A 19069-nucleotide genomic window follows, 5' to 3' on the forward strand; every position below is an offset into this window, starting at 1 on the left:
CCTCAGAAAGTCAATTGATTACCTGGAGACATGGCTGTGTCAACATCTGCATCCTCATCCACCTGCTCGGAGCTGGTTCGTCTGTGGCCACATGCAAACTTTCTGTCCTTTTGCCTTTCCTTCTCAGAGATACCTCTACCCGCCTCATCATGGATCAGCAGCTCCATCTCGGCCAAGGAGCCTCCCCTGCCCAGGACCCCATCGGTCTCCCCTCGGTCACTGCTGGAGTCACAGGAGAGGAACTCATCTTCCGAGGGACAGCGGTCACCCTCCCTTCTTTCCTCTGTGTCACTTGAGTCAGAGTCTCTGGCCTCAGGCACTACCGGCTCCTTCAGCTCTTCGTGAAGTTGGTCCATTAAGCAACGGAGGAACTCCTGGGTGTCCTAGGGAGACAATGAACGGTTAGCATAGAGGGAGCTTGAGACTCAAGCTCACCTTCCCGTAGATGAATATTGCAAACTGAGGAAAGAGGCACACACCCCTAGCCGTAACAAGGTACTGTGCCTCTGAGGTTTGTTTTAAAATAATCTATAGCCACAATCTACATTGCTATCATTGGATACATCAAGGACATACACTATTTCCAGACAAACACCTCTCCTGCTCTTTTTTATGATCTCAAAACACTGCAACCCTGTAAGCTCAATATGATATTTTTTGACTCACATGTGTTTGCCATTTTATATGATTTACCAACAACAAGGGGCCCCAAATAAGTCAGCAGGGACCTCGGGGAACATACTTTGTACATGCAACAATGGTCCCATGCATACAAGCGATACGTGAAACATAAATATAGACAGAATCAATCTATATTGCGAGTGACATGTCCAGCCGGACAGTGGTCTTCAAAGTTTACTCAATATACAAGTCATTAAAACAAGGAATACCTTCCACAGTTCAACCAGTGTGGTACACAAGCCTGTGCCCAGCACTAACAGAAAGGGTACAAAGGGTGAATATACAGAGCGAAGAAGGGCTATTAAGGCAAAAGGACGTTTCTGTCATAAATACAGTTGTACAGAATTTTCAAACATAGCACCATTACATCACATAGTAATCACGTTTAGTATATAGGTGCGAAAGAACAAGTTACTTACCTTCGGTAACGCTTTTTCTGGTAGATACAATATCTGCCTGTGGATTCCTCACCTTGTGAATATCCCCTTGCGTCAGCAACATTCGGAAATTCTTTTTGTAGCCTCGCGCCGACGTGGATTCGGACGTCACAGAGACACGACATCGCTCGCGACTCCGCTGACGTCACCGACGCCTATAACAGGCCCACGCCGGCGTGATGACATCAGTTCCGCCCTTTTTTCCGTGCCATCGAGGCACAAGGACGGACCAATGACAGTAGAAAGGTATACAGTATACACAGTACACAATAGTAAGGGCAAAACACACAGTGTAAAGCAAAAGCAGGAAAGCAATAGAAACATTTCCATGATAGCAAAATATATATACATTACATTACAGTTACTCTGGTATAGAAGAGTGGACAACGGGGAGGCGGGTGGGTCAGTGAGGAATCCACAGGCAGATATTGTATCTACCAGAAAAAGCGTTACCGAAGGTAAGTAACTTGTTCTTCTGATAGATACATCTGCCGTGTGGATTCCTCACCTTGTGAATAGAGTCCCACAGCAGTCCCTACTCCCGGAGGAGGGAGTCCACTCTTCTAGACCAGGAAATCCTGAAGGACAGAACGCGTAAAATGGCCGTCCCTCCTCACTTCGGAATCCAAGCAGTAGTGCTTCGCGAAAGTGTGGAGGGAAGACCAAGTTGCCGCTCTACATATATCCTCAACAGGCACACCTCTAGCCAATGCCGAGGTTGAAGATTTAGCTCTAGTTGAATGAGCCCTTATACCCTCTGGAGGTTCCTTACCAGCCAAAGAGTAGCAGATCTTAATGCAGAGGACGATCCATCTCGACAAGGTTCTCTTATGGACCGCTCTTCCCTTCTTGCAGCCAGCAAAGCCAAAGAAGAGCTGGTCATCCAGACGAAAGTCTTTAGATCTGTCCAAGTAAAAAGACACCGCCCTTTTGGGGTCCAGACGGTGTAATCTCTCTTCCTCCTTAGACGGGTGAGGGGGAGGATAGAAGGTAGGTAGGGTAATGGACTGTCCTAAATGGAAAGGAGTTACCACCTTAGGCAGAAAAGCAGCCCTGGTCCTAAGAACCATTCGATCAGCATGAATGGTCAAGAAAGGGGGCTTGGAACAAGAGCTTGAAGCTCACTTACCCTCCTTGCCGAGGTTATAGCAACGAGGAAGACTGTTTTAAGAGTAAGAAGTCTCAAGGGACATTTGTGAAGAGGCTCAAAGGGAGCACCCATCAAAAAAGTCAATACAAGATTTAAGTCCCACTGAGGCACAATGAAAGGAGAAGGAGGGAACTTATTTGTGAGGCCCTTCAAAAATCTTAAAACCACAGGAGACTTAAAAAGAGACGGCTGGTCAGGCAAGCAGAGAAATGCCGACAGCGCTGAAAGATAGCCCTTCACTGTGACAATAGCAAGCCCATGTTGCGCCAGAGAAAGGGCAAACTGGAGAACATCAGACAAATGGGCTCTCAAAGTTCTATAGATTTCTCCCCACACCACATGACAAATTTTGACCATCTATAAGAATAGATGGACTTAGTGGAGTCACGTCTGGCTGGCAAGATGACATCCACCACGTCAGGTGGGAGGGAAAAGGAATTCAGGTTGCCCCGTTCAATCTCCAGGCATGAAGGTGTAATGTCTGGAGGTGGGGGTGTAGAACCTGCCCCTCCATCTGAGAGAGGAGGTCTGCCCTGAGAGGGAGACGGAGCGGCGGGTGAGAGGAGAGGTGGAGAAGATCTGTGTACCACACCCTTCTTGGCCAATCCGGGGCGACCAATATAACTTGGGCCCGGGTCTTGGCGAATCTTCCTCAGAACCCGAGGAATCAAAGGTATGGGAGGAAACGCGTAAAGGAGTTGATTTCTCCAACTCAACTGAAACGCATCCCCCAAGGCTCCTTGCGTCGGAAACTGGAGACTGCAGAACAACAGGCAGTGAGCATTCTCGCGAGTGGCGAACAGGTCCACCCGAGGAGTTCCCCACATCCGAAAGATGTCGTGAACTACCTCTGGGTGAAGCCTCCACTCGTAGTCGGCAGAGAACTGCCGACTGAGACTGTCTGCACGAACGTTCAGAACCCCGGCCAGATGATTTGCCATCAGACAAATTTGATGGTCCTGAACCCAGGACCAGAGGCGCAGAGCCTCTCTGCAGAGACACTGCGACCCCATTCCTCCCTGTTTGTTGATGTACCACATCGCGGTCGTGTTGTCCGTCAGGACCTGGACCGAACGACCGCGAAGGGAAGGGAGGAAGGCCTTGAACGCCAAACGTATCGCCCGCAATTCTAGAAGGTTGATGTGAAGCAACATTTCCTCTGGAGACCAAAGACCCTTGATCTCCAGATCCCCCAGATGAGCACCCCACCCGAGAGTGGATGCATCCGTTATCACTGTGGCAACCGATGGAGGCAGTTGGAAAGGCTTTCCTTGAGACAGATTGCCTTCCACGCCCCACCAGGACAGATCCGCCGCAGCTTCTCTGGAGATCCTGACTGACTCCCTGAGATCTCCGTTGTGCTGATACCACTGCCTGCGGAGGCACCACTGGAGCGCCCTCATGTGCCAGCGTGCATGGTTGACCAACAGAATGCATGAAGCCATCAGACCGAGCAGGCGAAGGACCTTCAGGACTGGAACAACTGCTCCATTGTAGAATAAAGGAATCATCTCCTGAATGTCGTGAATCCTTTGAAGGGGAGGGAATGCACGACATACAGTTGTGTCCAGTACAGCACCTGTGAACAGGTTGCGCTGGGAGGGCACCAGGTGAGACTTGGGTACATTTATCGAAAAACCCAACCTGTACAACAACTGGGTTGTCTCCTGCAGATGATGGAGCACTCTGTCTGACGACTCTACCTTGATCAGCCAGTCGTCCAAATAAGGGAATACAGGAATCCCTGATCTTCTGAGATGCGCCGCCACCACTGCCATCACCTTGGTGAAGACTCGAGGTGCTGTAGTAAGACCAAACGGAAGGACCGCAAACTGATAGTGCTGCGATCCCACCGTAAAACGGAGATACTTCATGTGCGACTTCAGGATTGGGATATGAAAATACGCATCCTGCAAGTCGAGCGACACCATCCAGTCTTCTTCCAGCAGAGCCTGAAGAACCTGAGCAAGGGTGAGCATCTTGAATTTCTCCTGCTTTAGATAAAAATTCAAGATCCTGAGATCCAGGATTGGACGAAGCCTGCCATCCTTCTTGGGTGTCAGGAAATACCGGGAGTAGCATCCCTGACCCCTTTCCTGCTCCGGAACCACCTCTATCGCACCTTTTCTCAATAAAGTTTGAACTTCCTCCTGAAGGAGTAACAGGTGTTCCTCTGAGCAATATCCCTGACAAGGAGGGTAATTTGGAGGGAATTCCCGAAAGGGAAGGGCATACCCATTTTCTACGAGATTGAGAACCCAAAGATCTGATGTAACCGATTCCCAATCCCGTAGAAAGTGAGTAAGCCGACCCCCCACCGGACCCACATGATCCTGAATGGCGGATCTAGGGCTGCTTTTCCGTGGCTGGGGGGTTGGAGGAGGTGGAGGAGGAAGAGGCCTGACGTCCTCGAGGACGTGCTCTTTGCTTTCCCCTGTATGATCTATACAAGGTATTTTGTTGCTGCTGCTGTTGTTGCTGCTGCTGTTGACCTTGTCTATATGAACGAAAGGAAGAGCGACCAAACACTCTGAATTACCTGGTTGTAGAACCTCTGATCTGAAGGCCAAGAGATCTAGCGGTTGCTCTGCTATCCTTGAATCTCTCCAAGGCCGTGTCTGCTTTCTTCCCAAAAAGTCCTTCACCATCGAAAGGCAAATCCAATAAAGCAGACTGCACATCAGTTGAAAAATCAGATGACTTCAACCAAGCCGAACGCCTTGTGGCAACCGCTGTGCCCATGATTCTTGCCACTGAATCAGCAGTATCGAGGCCGCTTTGTATGACCTGACGGGCTGCCGCTTGAGAGTCAGATAAAACTTCCTCAAAGTCTTTTCTACTATCCTCCGGAACCTTAGGGATCAATGAACGCATAGAGACCATAAGAGCATGTATGTATCTACGCATAAGGCAAGTGGCATTAGATGATTTTATTGCCATACTAGCAGAAGAAAAAGTCTTTTTGGCGACTTGATCCTGTTTCCTGGCCTCTTTGTCGCCAGGCACCTGCGGAAAAGCACCAACCGACTTCTTAGAACAAGCAGCCTGAATCACCAAGCTCTCAGGAGAAGGGTGAGATGACAAGAAGGCAGGATCTTCAGGAGCCACTCTATACCTCCTAGCCACACTTTTGAAACTGCAGGAGCAGAAAAAGGTTTCTTCCATACTTCCATAATGGGCTCTGTTAAAGCATCATTAAATGGTAGTAAAGGTTCTACCGCTGAGTTCGGAGAATGAAGAACCTCGGTCAGCAAATTTGACTTAAATTCGACAGTAGGTAAAGTCAAACATAAAAGTCTTGCTGCCTTCTTCATAACAACGTGGTATGGTTGAACATCTCTAGAGGGTGTATCAGACCCCGAAGGTAAAGCCCATTCTGGAGAAAATTCAAGATCACTCGCCTCTGCCAGGTCCTCGAAATCATTCCCATCCAGCTCACCTTCTTCCAAGTCTGAATGAGACTCACAAAATCTCTGTTCATCTAGGAGACGTTGAGCCTCTCTCCTAGACCTCAGTTTAACTCAAAGTGCAGCCGGATCCAATGTCGATTCCGACGGCGCCGGAGCCGACGTCGGAATCGAATCCGAAGGCTTGGAAGGATGTTCCATAGACTTGCTTGGAGCCGGCGACGCCGGAGCCGGAGTCGTCGACTTCGGTCGAGCCGGCGTCTATATCGGCGTCGACCTCGGTGGAGCCTGATACTGCCACAACGGGGTCGGGGCTGGCATATATGGCATGAAAGGTGCCGGAGCATATGAGTGAGGTACACCCAAATTAAAAGCCATTGGACCCATGGGACCCGAAGGTGCTCCAGAGGGGTGCCATGATCTTGAGAAAACACCATACATTGCGTTTAGAAACGCAGAAGGGTCCTGACCTGGAGCTGGAAATGGTGGATGCTCAGGTTGACCTCGAGGCAGATTAGAATCTGTTAAATTAACAGGATTTGAAGACTCCTCTTTAACAGGAACTCCATCGGCGTCCTCAGGATTCGAAGATGGAGCCGGAGACGGAGCCGGAGTCGGATCCGGAACCGGAGTCGGAGAATGGACTATCGACTCCGAAGGTGAAGCCTCACCTTCCTTGATCCGACACTTGTGGAGGAATTACCTTCGACTTCACTTTCTTTGGAGACTTCGATCTTGAGCCAGACCTATCATCCGAATGACGTCGGGACTCATGTCTCCTCTTCTTATGTTTTCTACGAGAGCCGGAAGCATGATCAGATGACGACTTCGAGACCGACGCCTCACGAGATCTCGACCTGGACCTCGACTTCGATCTCTTCGAGTGTTTTGAAGACCTTCTAACTTTACTCGCCTTCAGCTTAGCCACAAGAAGTTTTGACTCCCTTTCTCGTAGAGCCTTCGGATTCATTTTCTGACACGACGAACACCCATCCACGTCATGGTCAGAGCTCAGACACCAAATGCAGTCTTGGTGTGGGTCCGTAACGGACATCATCTTTCCACATTCTCTACAAGGCTTAAAACCTGTTTTCTTTGTCGACATGACAATCGAAGAAAAAGAACAGAGAATGGAGAATCTAAGAAAAATAGTAACAAAGTCACCAGTAAAGCTACAGAGTATCCGAAACCGTTAGCGTCGACGACGCGGAAAAAAGGGAACTGATGTCATCACACCGGCGTGGGCCTGTTATAGGCGTCGGTGACGTCAGCGGAGTCGCGAGCGATGTCGTGTCTCTGTGACGTCCGAATCCACGTCGGCGCGAGGCTACAAAAAGAATTTCCGAATGTTGCTGACGCAAGGGGATATTCACAAGGTGAGGAATCCACACGGCAGATGTATCTATCAGAATTGGTCGACGGCGTTTCGGACCCCCTAGTAAATCACGAGGACCATCATCAGGACATTTCAATGAAAGCCTTAACAATAATTAGCCTCTAATTGCCAGTAAACCCAATCGTGTAAGGCAGTTAGGAAGGTAGTGATCCGGCTGGACATGTCACTTGCAATATAGATTGATTCTGTCTATATTTATGTTTCACGTATCGCTTGTATGCATGGGACCATTGTTGCATGTACAAAAAATGCCATTTTATATGATCATGTGCTTCATAGATCTTAAAAGGTTCCTCTGAGCGCAGCCCAGCACAGGTATGGCCTTACCCCAAGATGCACCACTATTTTGAAAGACTGAGAGAATTATGCAGATTTAGGTCTAGTAGAAAGGTCTGTAGAAGAAAACAATCTTTAGGAGATTTTTAAAGCTGGAATGTCCCCAAAGTTTCCCTTTCTTGGATAATGATTATTGTGACAATGAGGCCTTATTCTACAGATTGTCCAGTTGAGTGCCTGTTATATATTTTCATACTTTCATACAAATATAATTTCCAGATGTAAAAAATATTCAACCATGTTTTAGAAAAACAAGTAACAATAAACACTGAAATAGCTTGGTTGGAAAAGTATCAACCCCAATCCCAAACATTATTTAAATCAATCACCTTCATAAAAACACACCTAGTTAAACAAACAATTTAGTTAGATTTCTCCGGATATTCACATAGCCCATGCTTTTTCCATTTCAGAGAAGAGGATATTCATATCACATTTGTAAAGGGGTGGGGAGGGTCTGGCGAACTGGGGGTCCGACCAGGAGGATGTACACCGTCCAAGCCAGCAACCACAATCTACACCAGGTACAAGACGAGCGAGTGGCAGAGGCACATGTCAAGGAGGCAAGAGAGGTCCTCAGGGAGGCATTGAATAGAGCTAGACCACCAGGAGATATCAGATATCCTTATAACAGAGGCAGTTGAGAAATATTACAATTAAGAGGTGTAAACAAACTCTTTGCATCGAGCTCAAAAAGGGAGAACTGAGTAGATGTCAAACGCATAATCAAGATGTTTTGAATTACAATCTATATGTAGCAAGGGGGCAGGAAGGTAACAGACAACGATTTAAGTTAGCCAGGACATACAAAAGTGGAATTTTGCTGCTAACCTAAGAGATACTCTTATTCTGTGTTTCCTCTTCTTATTTAGGTAATGGTTTGTATAAAACTGAAAAAGAATTTGTTCAAAAGATGTTTATTGTTGTGGGAGCGAGGAAGGCAATCAGGGTTGTGGTTGAATGCAGGGCAAAGTAGATCAAGATAAGAGATCACTTAAATGGGAGATGTGGGTCAGTTGTGGGAGGACCCAACTGCCCCCAGGAAAAATGTCATAGTGTACACCAATCAATCAATCAATCAATCAAGACATTTATAGAGCGCACTACTTACCCGTAGGGTCTCAAGGCGCTGGGGGAGGGGGTGTGCCGTTACTGCTCGAACAGCCAGGTCTTCAGCTTCTTCCTGAAGGAGAGGTGGTCTTGGGTCAGGCGCAGGTCGGTCGGGAGGGAGTTCCAGGTCTTGGCGGCCAGGTAGGAGAAGGACCTTCCTCCTGTAGTCGCTCTTCGGATGCGGGGGACGGTGGCGAGGGCGTTGTTGGCTGATCGGAGGTGGCGTTTGGGAGCGTAGAAGTTGATTCGGTTGTTGAGGTAGTTCGGGCCTTGGTCGTGTAGTGCTTTGTGTGCGTGGGTGAGGAGGCGGAAGGTGATTCTTTTGTTGATGGGGAGCCAATGCAGGTCTCTCAGATGTCCGGAGATGTGGCTGGTTCGTGGGATGTCGAGGATGAGTCTGGCTGAGGCGTTCTGGATCCGCTGGAGTCTCTTCTGGAGCTTGGCGGTGGTACCGGCGTAGAGGGCGTTGCCGTAGCCCAGTCGACTGGTGACGAGGGCCTGGGTGACGGTCTTCCTGGTCTCCGTGGGGATCCACCAGAAGATCTTCCGTAGCATGCGCAGGATGTTGAAGCACGCTGAGGAGACGGCGTTGACTTGCCTGGTCATGAAGAGGGAGGAGTCCAGGATGAAGCCCAGGTTCCGTGCGTGGTCTGTCGGTTTGGGTGCGGTGCCCAGGGCGGGGGGCCACCAGGAGTCGTCCCAGGCGGAGGGCGAGGAGCCCAGGATGAGGACCTCCGTCTTGTCTGAGTTCAGTTTCAGGCGGCTGATCGTCATCCACTCGGCTACATCTTTCATCCCTTCGTGCAGGTTGGCTCTGGCGGCGGCGGGGTCGTTGGTCAGGGAGAGGATCAGCTGGGTGTCGTCGGCGTAGGAGATTATGCTGAGGTTGTGTTGGCGTGCGATGGCCGCGAGGGGGCTCATGTAGACGTTGAAGAGGGTGGGGCTCAGCGAGGATCCTTGAGGGACGCCGCAGATGACTTCGGTGGCCTCTGACTTGTACGGTGGCAGGCGGACTCTCTGTGTTCTTCCGTCGAGGAAGGAGATGATCCATTCCAGAGCCTTCTCCTGGATTCCGACGTTGCTGAGGCGCTGCACTAGGGTGCGGTGGCAGACATTGTCGAATGCCGCGGAGAGGTCTAGGAGGATGAGGGCCGCTGTTTCTCCGTTGTCCATCAGGGCTCGGATGTCATCGGTGGCGGCGATGAGGGCGGTCTCGGTGCTGTGGTTGGCTCGGAAGCCAGACTGTGAGGGGTCGAGGGATCCATTCGTCTCAAGGAAGGCGGCCAGCTGCTTGTTGACGGTCTTCTCGATGACTTTGGCTGGAAACGGGAGGAGCGAGATGGGGCGGTAATTCTTGAGTTCGGTGAGGTCCGCTGTGGGTTTCTTGAGTAGAGCGCTGAGTTCGGCGTGCTTCCAGCTCTCAGGGAAGGTGGCGGTGTCGAAGGATGTGTTGATGATGTCTCGCAGGTGGGGTGCGATGACAGCGTCGGCTTTGTTGAAGACGTGGTGAGGGCAGGGGTCGGTCGGGGATCCGGAGTGGATGGAGTTCATCGTGCGGACGGTGTCTTCGGTGCTGATCGGAGTCCAGGCGCGGTGGGGGGTGGTGGTTCGGTCGTGGTGTGCGTTGGTTGGTTGTTGAAGCTGTTGTGTATGTCCGCGATCTTGTTGTGGAAGTATGAGGCGAGAGAGTTGCAGAGGTCTTGCGATGGGGGGATGTCGTTGTTTCCTGCGCTGGGAGTAAGTAAGAGGAGGAAAGACAGAGGAGGTACTGCAACAAGAGACATCTCTAAAAAAAAATAAAAAAAGGAGGGGTGGAGGGGGGAATGCTAGGAGATTTAACAATAAGCACTATAGCATCCATATACATAGCTGATGCAAACAATAAATGTTAGGTAGCAATGCTGATGACAAATTCCTGAGGACTGGTTATTAAGGAGTCACTAGTGAAAAAAGGCAATGAGAGTTCAGAGGAATCCTGGGGGTCATGGGGAAGGTCAAGGGAAGAGCACAGAGAAGGAAGTCCACTCCTGGGAACAAGGTACATTTCGCAGGATACCACAGAACAACTCCTAAAGTTATAGCTTGTCATTATCTGGCACTTATTACATCCAAACCCTGAGATTATCGACCCACGCATCATTGGAGAATGCTCTCAAAGGTATAGACATGACACCGACAACACAGACCCAAGAACAACTTCATTGACATACTACAAGTTGGCATGTGCAGTTGTCAGCTCCAAGAGAGAAAAGCCACAGAAAAGTAAAGGCTGCACAGGAATGGCCAGCTCCTAAAACTGTGAAAGAAATTCAACTTTTTTTGGGCTTTGCCTAATTTTATAGATTCTTTTACAGGAGTTCTTGGACACTACTCGATCTATGTTGAAACTTATACAAAAAGGCCCTCCTTATCAATGCGGTACAGAGGATGAGTAGGCATTTCAATGACTGAAAAGGTCTGTCACGGTCGCAACTGCTCCCATTTTAAAACACCCAATGAGTGAAATGTTTTTCACTGTTGAGGCTAATGTTTCTTCCTAGATCATTGGAGCCATTATTTACCAGAAAGATCAAGAGACTTGTGCATTTTTTTTTACAAACGTTATCATTATCATCATCTGAGATCAACAATACCATTTATGATAGCGAACCTTTGGCGATCAAAGAGTTTCCAGCTCACTAGAGACACTATTTGGAGGGAGCTCACCATCACATTTTTTTAACAGATCACAAAAACGTAGGCTACTGAAGTACATAAACTGTATGAATCCTTGTCATGCACAGGGGTCCCTATTGTCTCAAGATTTGAATAAAGGATCTTACCTGAAATGGGGATCGCAGGTGCAGCCTCCAAGATATTAAAATAAATGTTAGCAAACAGAGAACAAACTGTTGCGATGGGAGGGCACAAATCACGTCCTTATGCCATGCTGCGTGTCCCAGGGATCTTCGTTATCGTGAACCCTGTTCAATGTCTATGTTGCCCTGCTTGCTAAACTCATCCGCTCCCACGGATTCATTGCTGTCTGTTATGCAGATGACACACAAATAGTGGTGTCTTTGTCACCAAACCCTGGTGACGTGGCAAAAACATTCAACAACTGTATAGTCCACATAATCAGTTGGATGCGTGACAACTGCTTGAAACGGAACACCAATAAAACGGAGGTGCTACTTTTTGGAAAAAACACTGCCCTCTGGAATACAGCCTGGTGGCCGGAAGGGGCAGGATCCTGCCCATCCCTGTAAGGAAAGTAAAAAGTCTAGGTGTCCTTCTTGACGATCAATTATCCTTATCGAACCAGGTCTTCCTGTTATTACACCCTCAAGACTATAAGAAAAACCCTACCAGGGGCGTGGTCTGGCCGCACGAGAAGACGGCCGCTTAGAGCCTGAGCTCTGCGATGTGGGGAGCCCCGGACAGCGGCAGCGGTTCTTCGGCAGTACAGAAGCGGCTTCAAAACTGCTTTCCTGGCAGCGGAGAGACTGTGGAGACGGTGCTGTTTTTGTCTCGAACTACGGCTCCCGCTGCTCGTTTTTGCTTAAGTGTATAATGGCTCCCATACTGACAGTAAAATCACCTCACGGACTGCAAGGGCGGCGCGAACGAGCGGAAAGGCTGAGGTGAGACAATGGATTCTCTTTAATTATGAAGGGCGGTTCCAGCTGAATTGTATTTAAGAATTTTGCAGTCCATATGCTAAGTCGCCTCATGAAGCGCGGGAACTGACAGCCTGATTTATACAGTTGGAGTATTTGCTTCAGCTCTGAGGAAATTCTGTGGAGTTTATGAACAAACTGCAACATTGTATACGAAGGCTTGTACTTGAACCTCTGTGCAATGAGGAGCCTTGTACGATGACAAGAGCCCTCTGGCAGCGTCTATTATAATCTATTACCAGTTGAGATGCTAGTGACGTGACAGCCTCTTTTATTCCAAATAATGGTTGAAGACTACTGTTGCGGAATAAATGGGCTCATATATTGAATAAATAGCGCCTCATAAAATGCGGAAACTATGCTTCTGAGGTAATTTGTGTGAACTATCTATAACATTTGACTTCCGGTTCAATAGCTTTGGTCCTTAGACAAACTTCAGTCATTGACGGCAGTAAAATTGTAAAGAAACTACGTATGCTTCATTCTTCTTCAGACAGTTCTATTGTGTGCTTCCATCAATTCTGAGGAATATCTGTGGTATTTATAAATTGTCTGCAACATTATACATGAAAGTTTAAACTATTCCAGTATGAAACTTTTTTCTTTTTTTTTAATGTCTTTATTGGCATTTTGCATATGACAACAAAGATTACAAACTACCAGCCAGTTGCCTGCAGTCACAGCATAACCAATCACTTGAGTGCATCTATAATTTACATATAAAAAAAAACAAATATGCAGTGCCACCTGTGAATATAGAGACAGAAATGATGAACAAACAAATACAATACCGCAGGAGACCACAGAATTGCAACCTCATTCCATTACTCCCACCATCTCCATAATGGGCTGGACCCGCTGAACCTGCCTATATCGATCTGTGGCTTGTGTGTGGTGGACCTCCTAATATAACACACCTCCTGCCTCCAAACCGCCGAAAACATATCTACGAATTACTAAGCGACCTTGGGAACACCCCCTTCACCTTGTTGTGCATGTGCCCACTCCAATGCAGTCGGCATTAGCTCCCAAAAGGTGGTTAATTGCATGTGACCAAACGTTATATCCTGGATCCACTCTTTCAGAGAAGGTACTCCCCTACGCCCCCAATGCATGGCCAGCCGGCGCTTGGCAAAGAGTAAAAGCATAGCGTGTAGTTTACGATTTGCAGCTGTCGTGTCTTTGACATAATCCAGTAATCCCAGCAAGGGGGTCCGGATCGTCTACCGTATCTATTATATCATGGATTGTGGCGAGTATGCCAGACCAAAATGGAGTCAGCCGTGAACAACTCCACGCCATGTGCAGGAAGGTAGCCGGGGCTAGGCCACATCTCCAGCACCAGTCGTCCTCCCTGATCCCCATTCGATGTAGTTGGGAGGGCGTCCCGATAAAATCTGAGGAAATTTAAAATGAATCAAGCGCAGCTTGTAATTGGGGTTCAGAGCCGTCAATTGAGAGCAAGAATAGGCCCACTGAACCTCCGTAACTGGGGTTGGCAATTTAACATTCCATGCCTGGAGTGCCTTTGGCTGCAGCAGGGGACCAGAGTTTTGCATGTCAAGGTAATTGCGTGTGATGAGTCTACGAGCAGAGTCTGACTTTAACACGCTCTCTAAGGCAAGTAATGTGGGCTGAGGGTTAGGGAATGAGTCATGCAGAGTTCTGCAAGTGGCCCGGAGTTTATAATATAAAAATAGTTTGGAGAAAGGTGCGGCATCTTCCTCTATGAGTTCAGGAGGGGCCCTGAATGTCTCCCCAGGGTAGAGATCTGCGAACATGCGCAGGGCCATCTTCTGTGCTAATGCTCTGCTTGAACCCTTCCCCATGGTAGGTAGCATGGGATTGTGTGCCAGAGGAATTGACGGGGCATATAAAATCTTAAGCTGAGCCCTTTCCCTAATTTGATGCCACGCTCATTGTAGAGTCTCTACCGTATCAATGACATACGGGGGCTCTTGTATGCCTAATTTAGGGCTACCTGTAGAGGAACCGGCGCCGCAACGTCCATCTCCACAGCTGTATGTGGCTGAAAAGAGGTTGGGTGCACCCAGTAACACAAGAACTGAGCCTGTGCACTTAGTGCATACAGTTGAATGTCCGGGGCGCCCAGGCCACCCTGATGTTAAGGAAGGGTCAAGAGTTCCCACGAAATCAGTGCCGGTTGACCAGCCCAGACCATGGAGATTAGTGAAGAGCGAATAGATTTTAAAAAGGCCTGCGTGAGGGGAATCGGGACATTCACGAATAGGTACAACAACTTCGGCAAGACTACCATTCTTAGCTATAGCGCAATTTTCCCAGCCAGGGACAAGGGGAGTCCAGCCCACGCTGTACTTTTTCCATCCAGCCATGCAACAGTGCGCCCGTAATTAATCTCCCAGAGATCCTGCATGTTTCTACTGAGCCACATGCCAAGGTATTTCACCGGACCACTCGGCCCATTTAAGTGGAAACGCAGTTTGAAAAGGAGCAGTGGCACTGGTCAATGGAAATATAGTTGATTTGTTCCAGTTAATGGAGACCCCAGATAAACACCTAAATTGTATGAATTAATGAAGTATCGGGCCAGATTCATTGCTGGGTCATTTATGTACAAGGTCATATCATCTACGTATAATGAAATGAGGAGGGCCCTCGTGCTGAAACCTAATCCCCTAGCCATATGATCCTGCCTAATACGTGCTGCCAATGGCTCCATAGCTATCGCAAAGAGCAAAGGGGACAGCAGACACCGCTGCCTCATACCCCGCGTTACAGAAAACGGCTCCGGCAGCATGCCATTCACGCGGATCCTTGCAGAGGGCCTCATATATAACAACCGCACCAGGCTTTAAAACAGAGGGCTAAACCCTATTCACTCAAGAACTGCAAAAAGATATGGCCACTCTAGCGTGTCAAACGCTTTCGTAGCATCCACAAACACTGCAATAGCGTGCGAGTCAGCATGTAAGTAATGGACTACTGTCAAAAAAGTCCTCAAATTGTATGATGTAGAGCACCCTAGAATAAAGCCTGATTGATCCGGGCGAGCGATCAATAGAAGCAGAGGCTGCAAACGATTTGCGACCAATTTTACCAACATTTTCAAATCTATATTTATTAAGGAAAGTGGCTTCTAAGAGTCAATTTCGTCCTCGGGTTTCCCCGGCTTCAACAGGCAGTATGAAACTTTTTCAAATCCTGTTGCTACCCTGTCAGTAGGATAGAGTCTGTAGTCTTGAACCTTGTCTTGACAGAGCCGTGCAGGGATCCACTCATATGCGGTAGCTACCACCCCGCATCCTTGATAAACGGTGATGTTAAAATTTTAGCAAGCATTTTAGCGTCACAATTACAAAAAGTTATTCCTTCTCTAATACATCATTCATCAGTCACAGGTTGGCTTTGTCCCAGGTCGTTCCTCTAGAAACCATCTCCGATCATTAGCTCATACTTTATGGTCTGCAAGAGAAATGATGGAGGATGCGATTGCTCTTTCCTTGGATGCTGAAAAAGCGTTTGACCATATTGATTAGACTTATCTTTTTGCCACCATGGAACTCTTTGGCCTAGGGGATCAATTTATCTCCAAGGTTTGTTTGTTATATGATAACCCCATAGCACAGGTCAATTGTGGAGGGTTTCTTTCTGACTATTTTCCAATTCGAAGAGGTACCCATCAAGGTTGTCCACTATCCCCCCTTTATTCTCATTAGCGATGGAACCCCTTGTCACACTCATTCACCGTTCATCGCAGATTCGGGGTATACCTATTACGGGAGGAGTATCGAAGCTATACTTATATGCTGATGATATCCTTCTCACACTTCAAGATCCCGTCCATTCCCTACCAACTTTACTTGACATTCTGAATGATTTCTCAATCATCTCTGGTTAGAAGGTGAATTGGGACAAAAGTGAAGCTCGTCCACCCTCTTCTGGTACCACAAATGCTTCAATTGATGGATACCTGTTTTGCTGGAAATTGTCTCAATTAAAATATCTAGGAGTTTTGATTAACTGTGGACTTGAGGGAATGGTTTGGGATAATCTTTCAATTCTTATAGAACAAATGGAAACTGATTTTGCCAAATGTCACTTTTGGGCTTCTCCGTGTGGGGGAGAGTTCAGGCGGTTAGAATGGTAACTCTACCCGCTTTACTTATATGCTAGGAATGCGTCTGGTTGTAATACCTTTGAACTTACTCTGCTGTATAGATTCGCGTATACGGTCATTTGTCTGGGGAAGCATGCATCCTCATTTGCCAGCTGCTAAATATTGGCACATCGTTCCCATAGTGGCTTAGGTTTACCACCATTGGAACAATATTCCTTGGCCTCACATCTCTCACAATTGGCTCATCTGGTGTTATTGATCCTCCACAATGGGTTACAACGGAACGCCTAATACTTAATTGCGATGATGGTCTCAAATTTTTATACAGTACTCGTAAACTTCGAACCTCCCCTCCACATGCTGTGCTTCATGCTACATACCAAGCATGGCAAAAAGTACATCACCTTTTAAGAGTTGCCCATCATTTACACTCTAAAGCTCCACTAGGGGGTAATAAAAGTATTCAAATTATTGGTCAAGCGCTAAATTGAACTAGCTGGAGTTCAAATGGAATCCAGACACTAGGTCAGATTATAATAAATGGCGAACTGAAATCCTTTGATCTTCTTTGTGAAGAATTTGATCTTCCTTTACATGACACTTACGACATTTACAACTACAGCACTGCCTAAGGAGAAGTCTTGGTCCTTCCCTCTGGACGTTAGCGCAATCGCCGATATTGGACTATCTACACATATGGGGCAAACATAAAGGGGTAATGTCAGGGTACTATCGTACTCTAACCATCTATACTCACAACCACTTCTTAAAGCTCGTTATGGGAAATGGAAAGAACGTTTACATATCTCTATAGAAAAAAATGTATGGCCGGACATTCTGGAAGCCCTGGACAAGGGCACTCGTGAAGCACGCTTGAAATTTTGACTTTTTAAAACATTAAATGACTGGTCCCGGACACCATCAAAATTGCAACAAGCAGGATTATTACCACATTCTAAATGTTGGAGATGTTCTAGAGTTAATTGCGACCTCCTCCACATAATTTGCGAATGTCCCTCTATACAACATTACTGGACAGAAATAGGGGACACAATAAAACAAACTATTCCTCTTAAACTCCCTCTTACATACTCCAATATCTTATTGCATAAATTTGGAAGTTCATATGACATCACATGTCCTTATCGCCGACTCGTACATACTGCACTTTCCACAACCAAAGTTTGTATTTTAAGATTGTGACAATCACCTAGTCCTCCATCTAATGAGGACTGGATGGCTACGATGATACAGACAGCATCACATGAGCATATAATATACAAATTACAAGACCAAAACGAAATATTTCAACAAGTTTGGCCTCCTTTTCTCCGAATCCCTTAAATAATTCCTTCTTATTAATTCTCTCCCCTTCCTCTTTCCCCTTTTCCTCCTCAGGTCCCATTCTTGTCTTTTTTCTTTCCGGGTAAGGAGGTATCTCTCCTGTTTTTTTTATTCTCCTTTTCTTAAAACGTTGTCTTTTATTTCATTTCTCATAGTTTCTCCCCTTTCCTCTCTTATCTGCAAGTTTTCTCTTCTTTATATTATACTGTATAGGTTAAATTACTAGACTATTGTGGGTCTATTATGATGTATTATACTTTTAGGAATTTACGTACCTTTAACTTCTCAATAAAGAATAACGACACAGCAACATTCTTATGTAAATTAAAGTAAGCCTATCAAGTCCATCAGTCCCCAGAATTGGTGTCCAAATATACAAAAACCAGTACAATAGAAAATATACTTCTTTGGCATCAGGACCCTAAATTACAAGAATTTGTCATGACATGCAACATTCTTCTCCAGTGCCAGGACATCAGATTTACCACTCCCAGTGGGAATGACAGTATTGTTTGTGGTTAAAGATTTTCTTAATGAGACCACACATTTCAACCTGTTAGCCAAGATTCCTGCAGCTCCCATGCTAGCAGCAGTGTTCATTAAGGTTGTCAGGTTACAAGGACTGCCTTGCCTCCTCATTATGAACATGGGGTCTCAGATTATCGCCAGGTTTGGAGATCAATAATTAAACAGTTTAGGGTATTGCACTTTCTGTCTACAAGTTATCATCCTCAGATGGATGAGCAGATAAGAGTGATTGCATCAGACCCTAAAACAACAGTTAAGATGTTTCCTGATGCACCGTAAGTAATAGAGGGTAAAGTAAAGTAAAAGTAAAGTAAAGTCCACATTTGTAAAGCGCACAATCACCCGTAAGGGTCTCTAGGCGCTGGGGGGCCGTCGGGAAGATTAAGCGAGCTATTGCCCAGAGTCACATGGTGCTGGGCTGACCTGCCGCCGGAGCCGGGGATCGAACCGTGGTCCCCAGATTCCAGCGTCAGTCGCCCTGGCCGCGGCGCCACAAAATGTATTCCTTTTGCAGAATTTTCTGATAACACCCTCTACACATCTTTAGGGTACTCTCCATTTTTCTGTTCCTCAAGCTACCACCTGTATATTTGACCACCTGGGTTTCGCTCTCAGTAGTCCTTTCTGTTCAAGTCTTACTAAAAGACCTCCATAGAACTTAGGAATAGATCTTTGTATGAACACTTACGCCAGAGGTCTATAAACATTTTTTCTCTGAGCCCCCAAAGCAAAATGCTTCGAAGCCACACCACCCTCCAAAATGTGATGGTAAGAAATGGGTAAGTGGGCGAGGAAGTGCGGAGCGCATTGGTGGAGCTTATGAGATAATTTCAGAGGAACCTTTTCTTTAGCTCGCAATTCACACTAAATGTGATTTTTATATAAAAGAGCAAATATGTAAACCAAAAACAGAAACTGCCCA

At 47.0% G+C, this 19069-nt stretch overlaps 1 protein-coding gene across 1 annotated transcript in view; it reads right to left on the minus strand.

Moving 5' to 3' along the window:
• USP20 (ubiquitin specific peptidase 20) overlaps nucleotides 1–19069 on the minus strand; it is a 352979-nt gene that overhangs the window by 218669 nt on the left and 115241 nt on the right. Inside the window, exon 10 of the mRNA XM_078646239.1 lies at nucleotides 23–383. Within this exon, the coding sequence (XP_078502365.1) occupies nucleotides 23–383 (361 nt within the window). The remainder of the gene's footprint in view (nucleotides 1–22; nucleotides 384–19069) is intronic.

Source organism: Lissotriton helveticus, chromosome 5_1, assembly GCF_964261635.1.
Source record: "Lissotriton helveticus chromosome 5_1, aLisHel1.1, whole genome shotgun sequence".
NCBI lineage: Eukaryota > Metazoa > Chordata > Amphibia > Caudata > Salamandridae > Lissotriton > Lissotriton helveticus.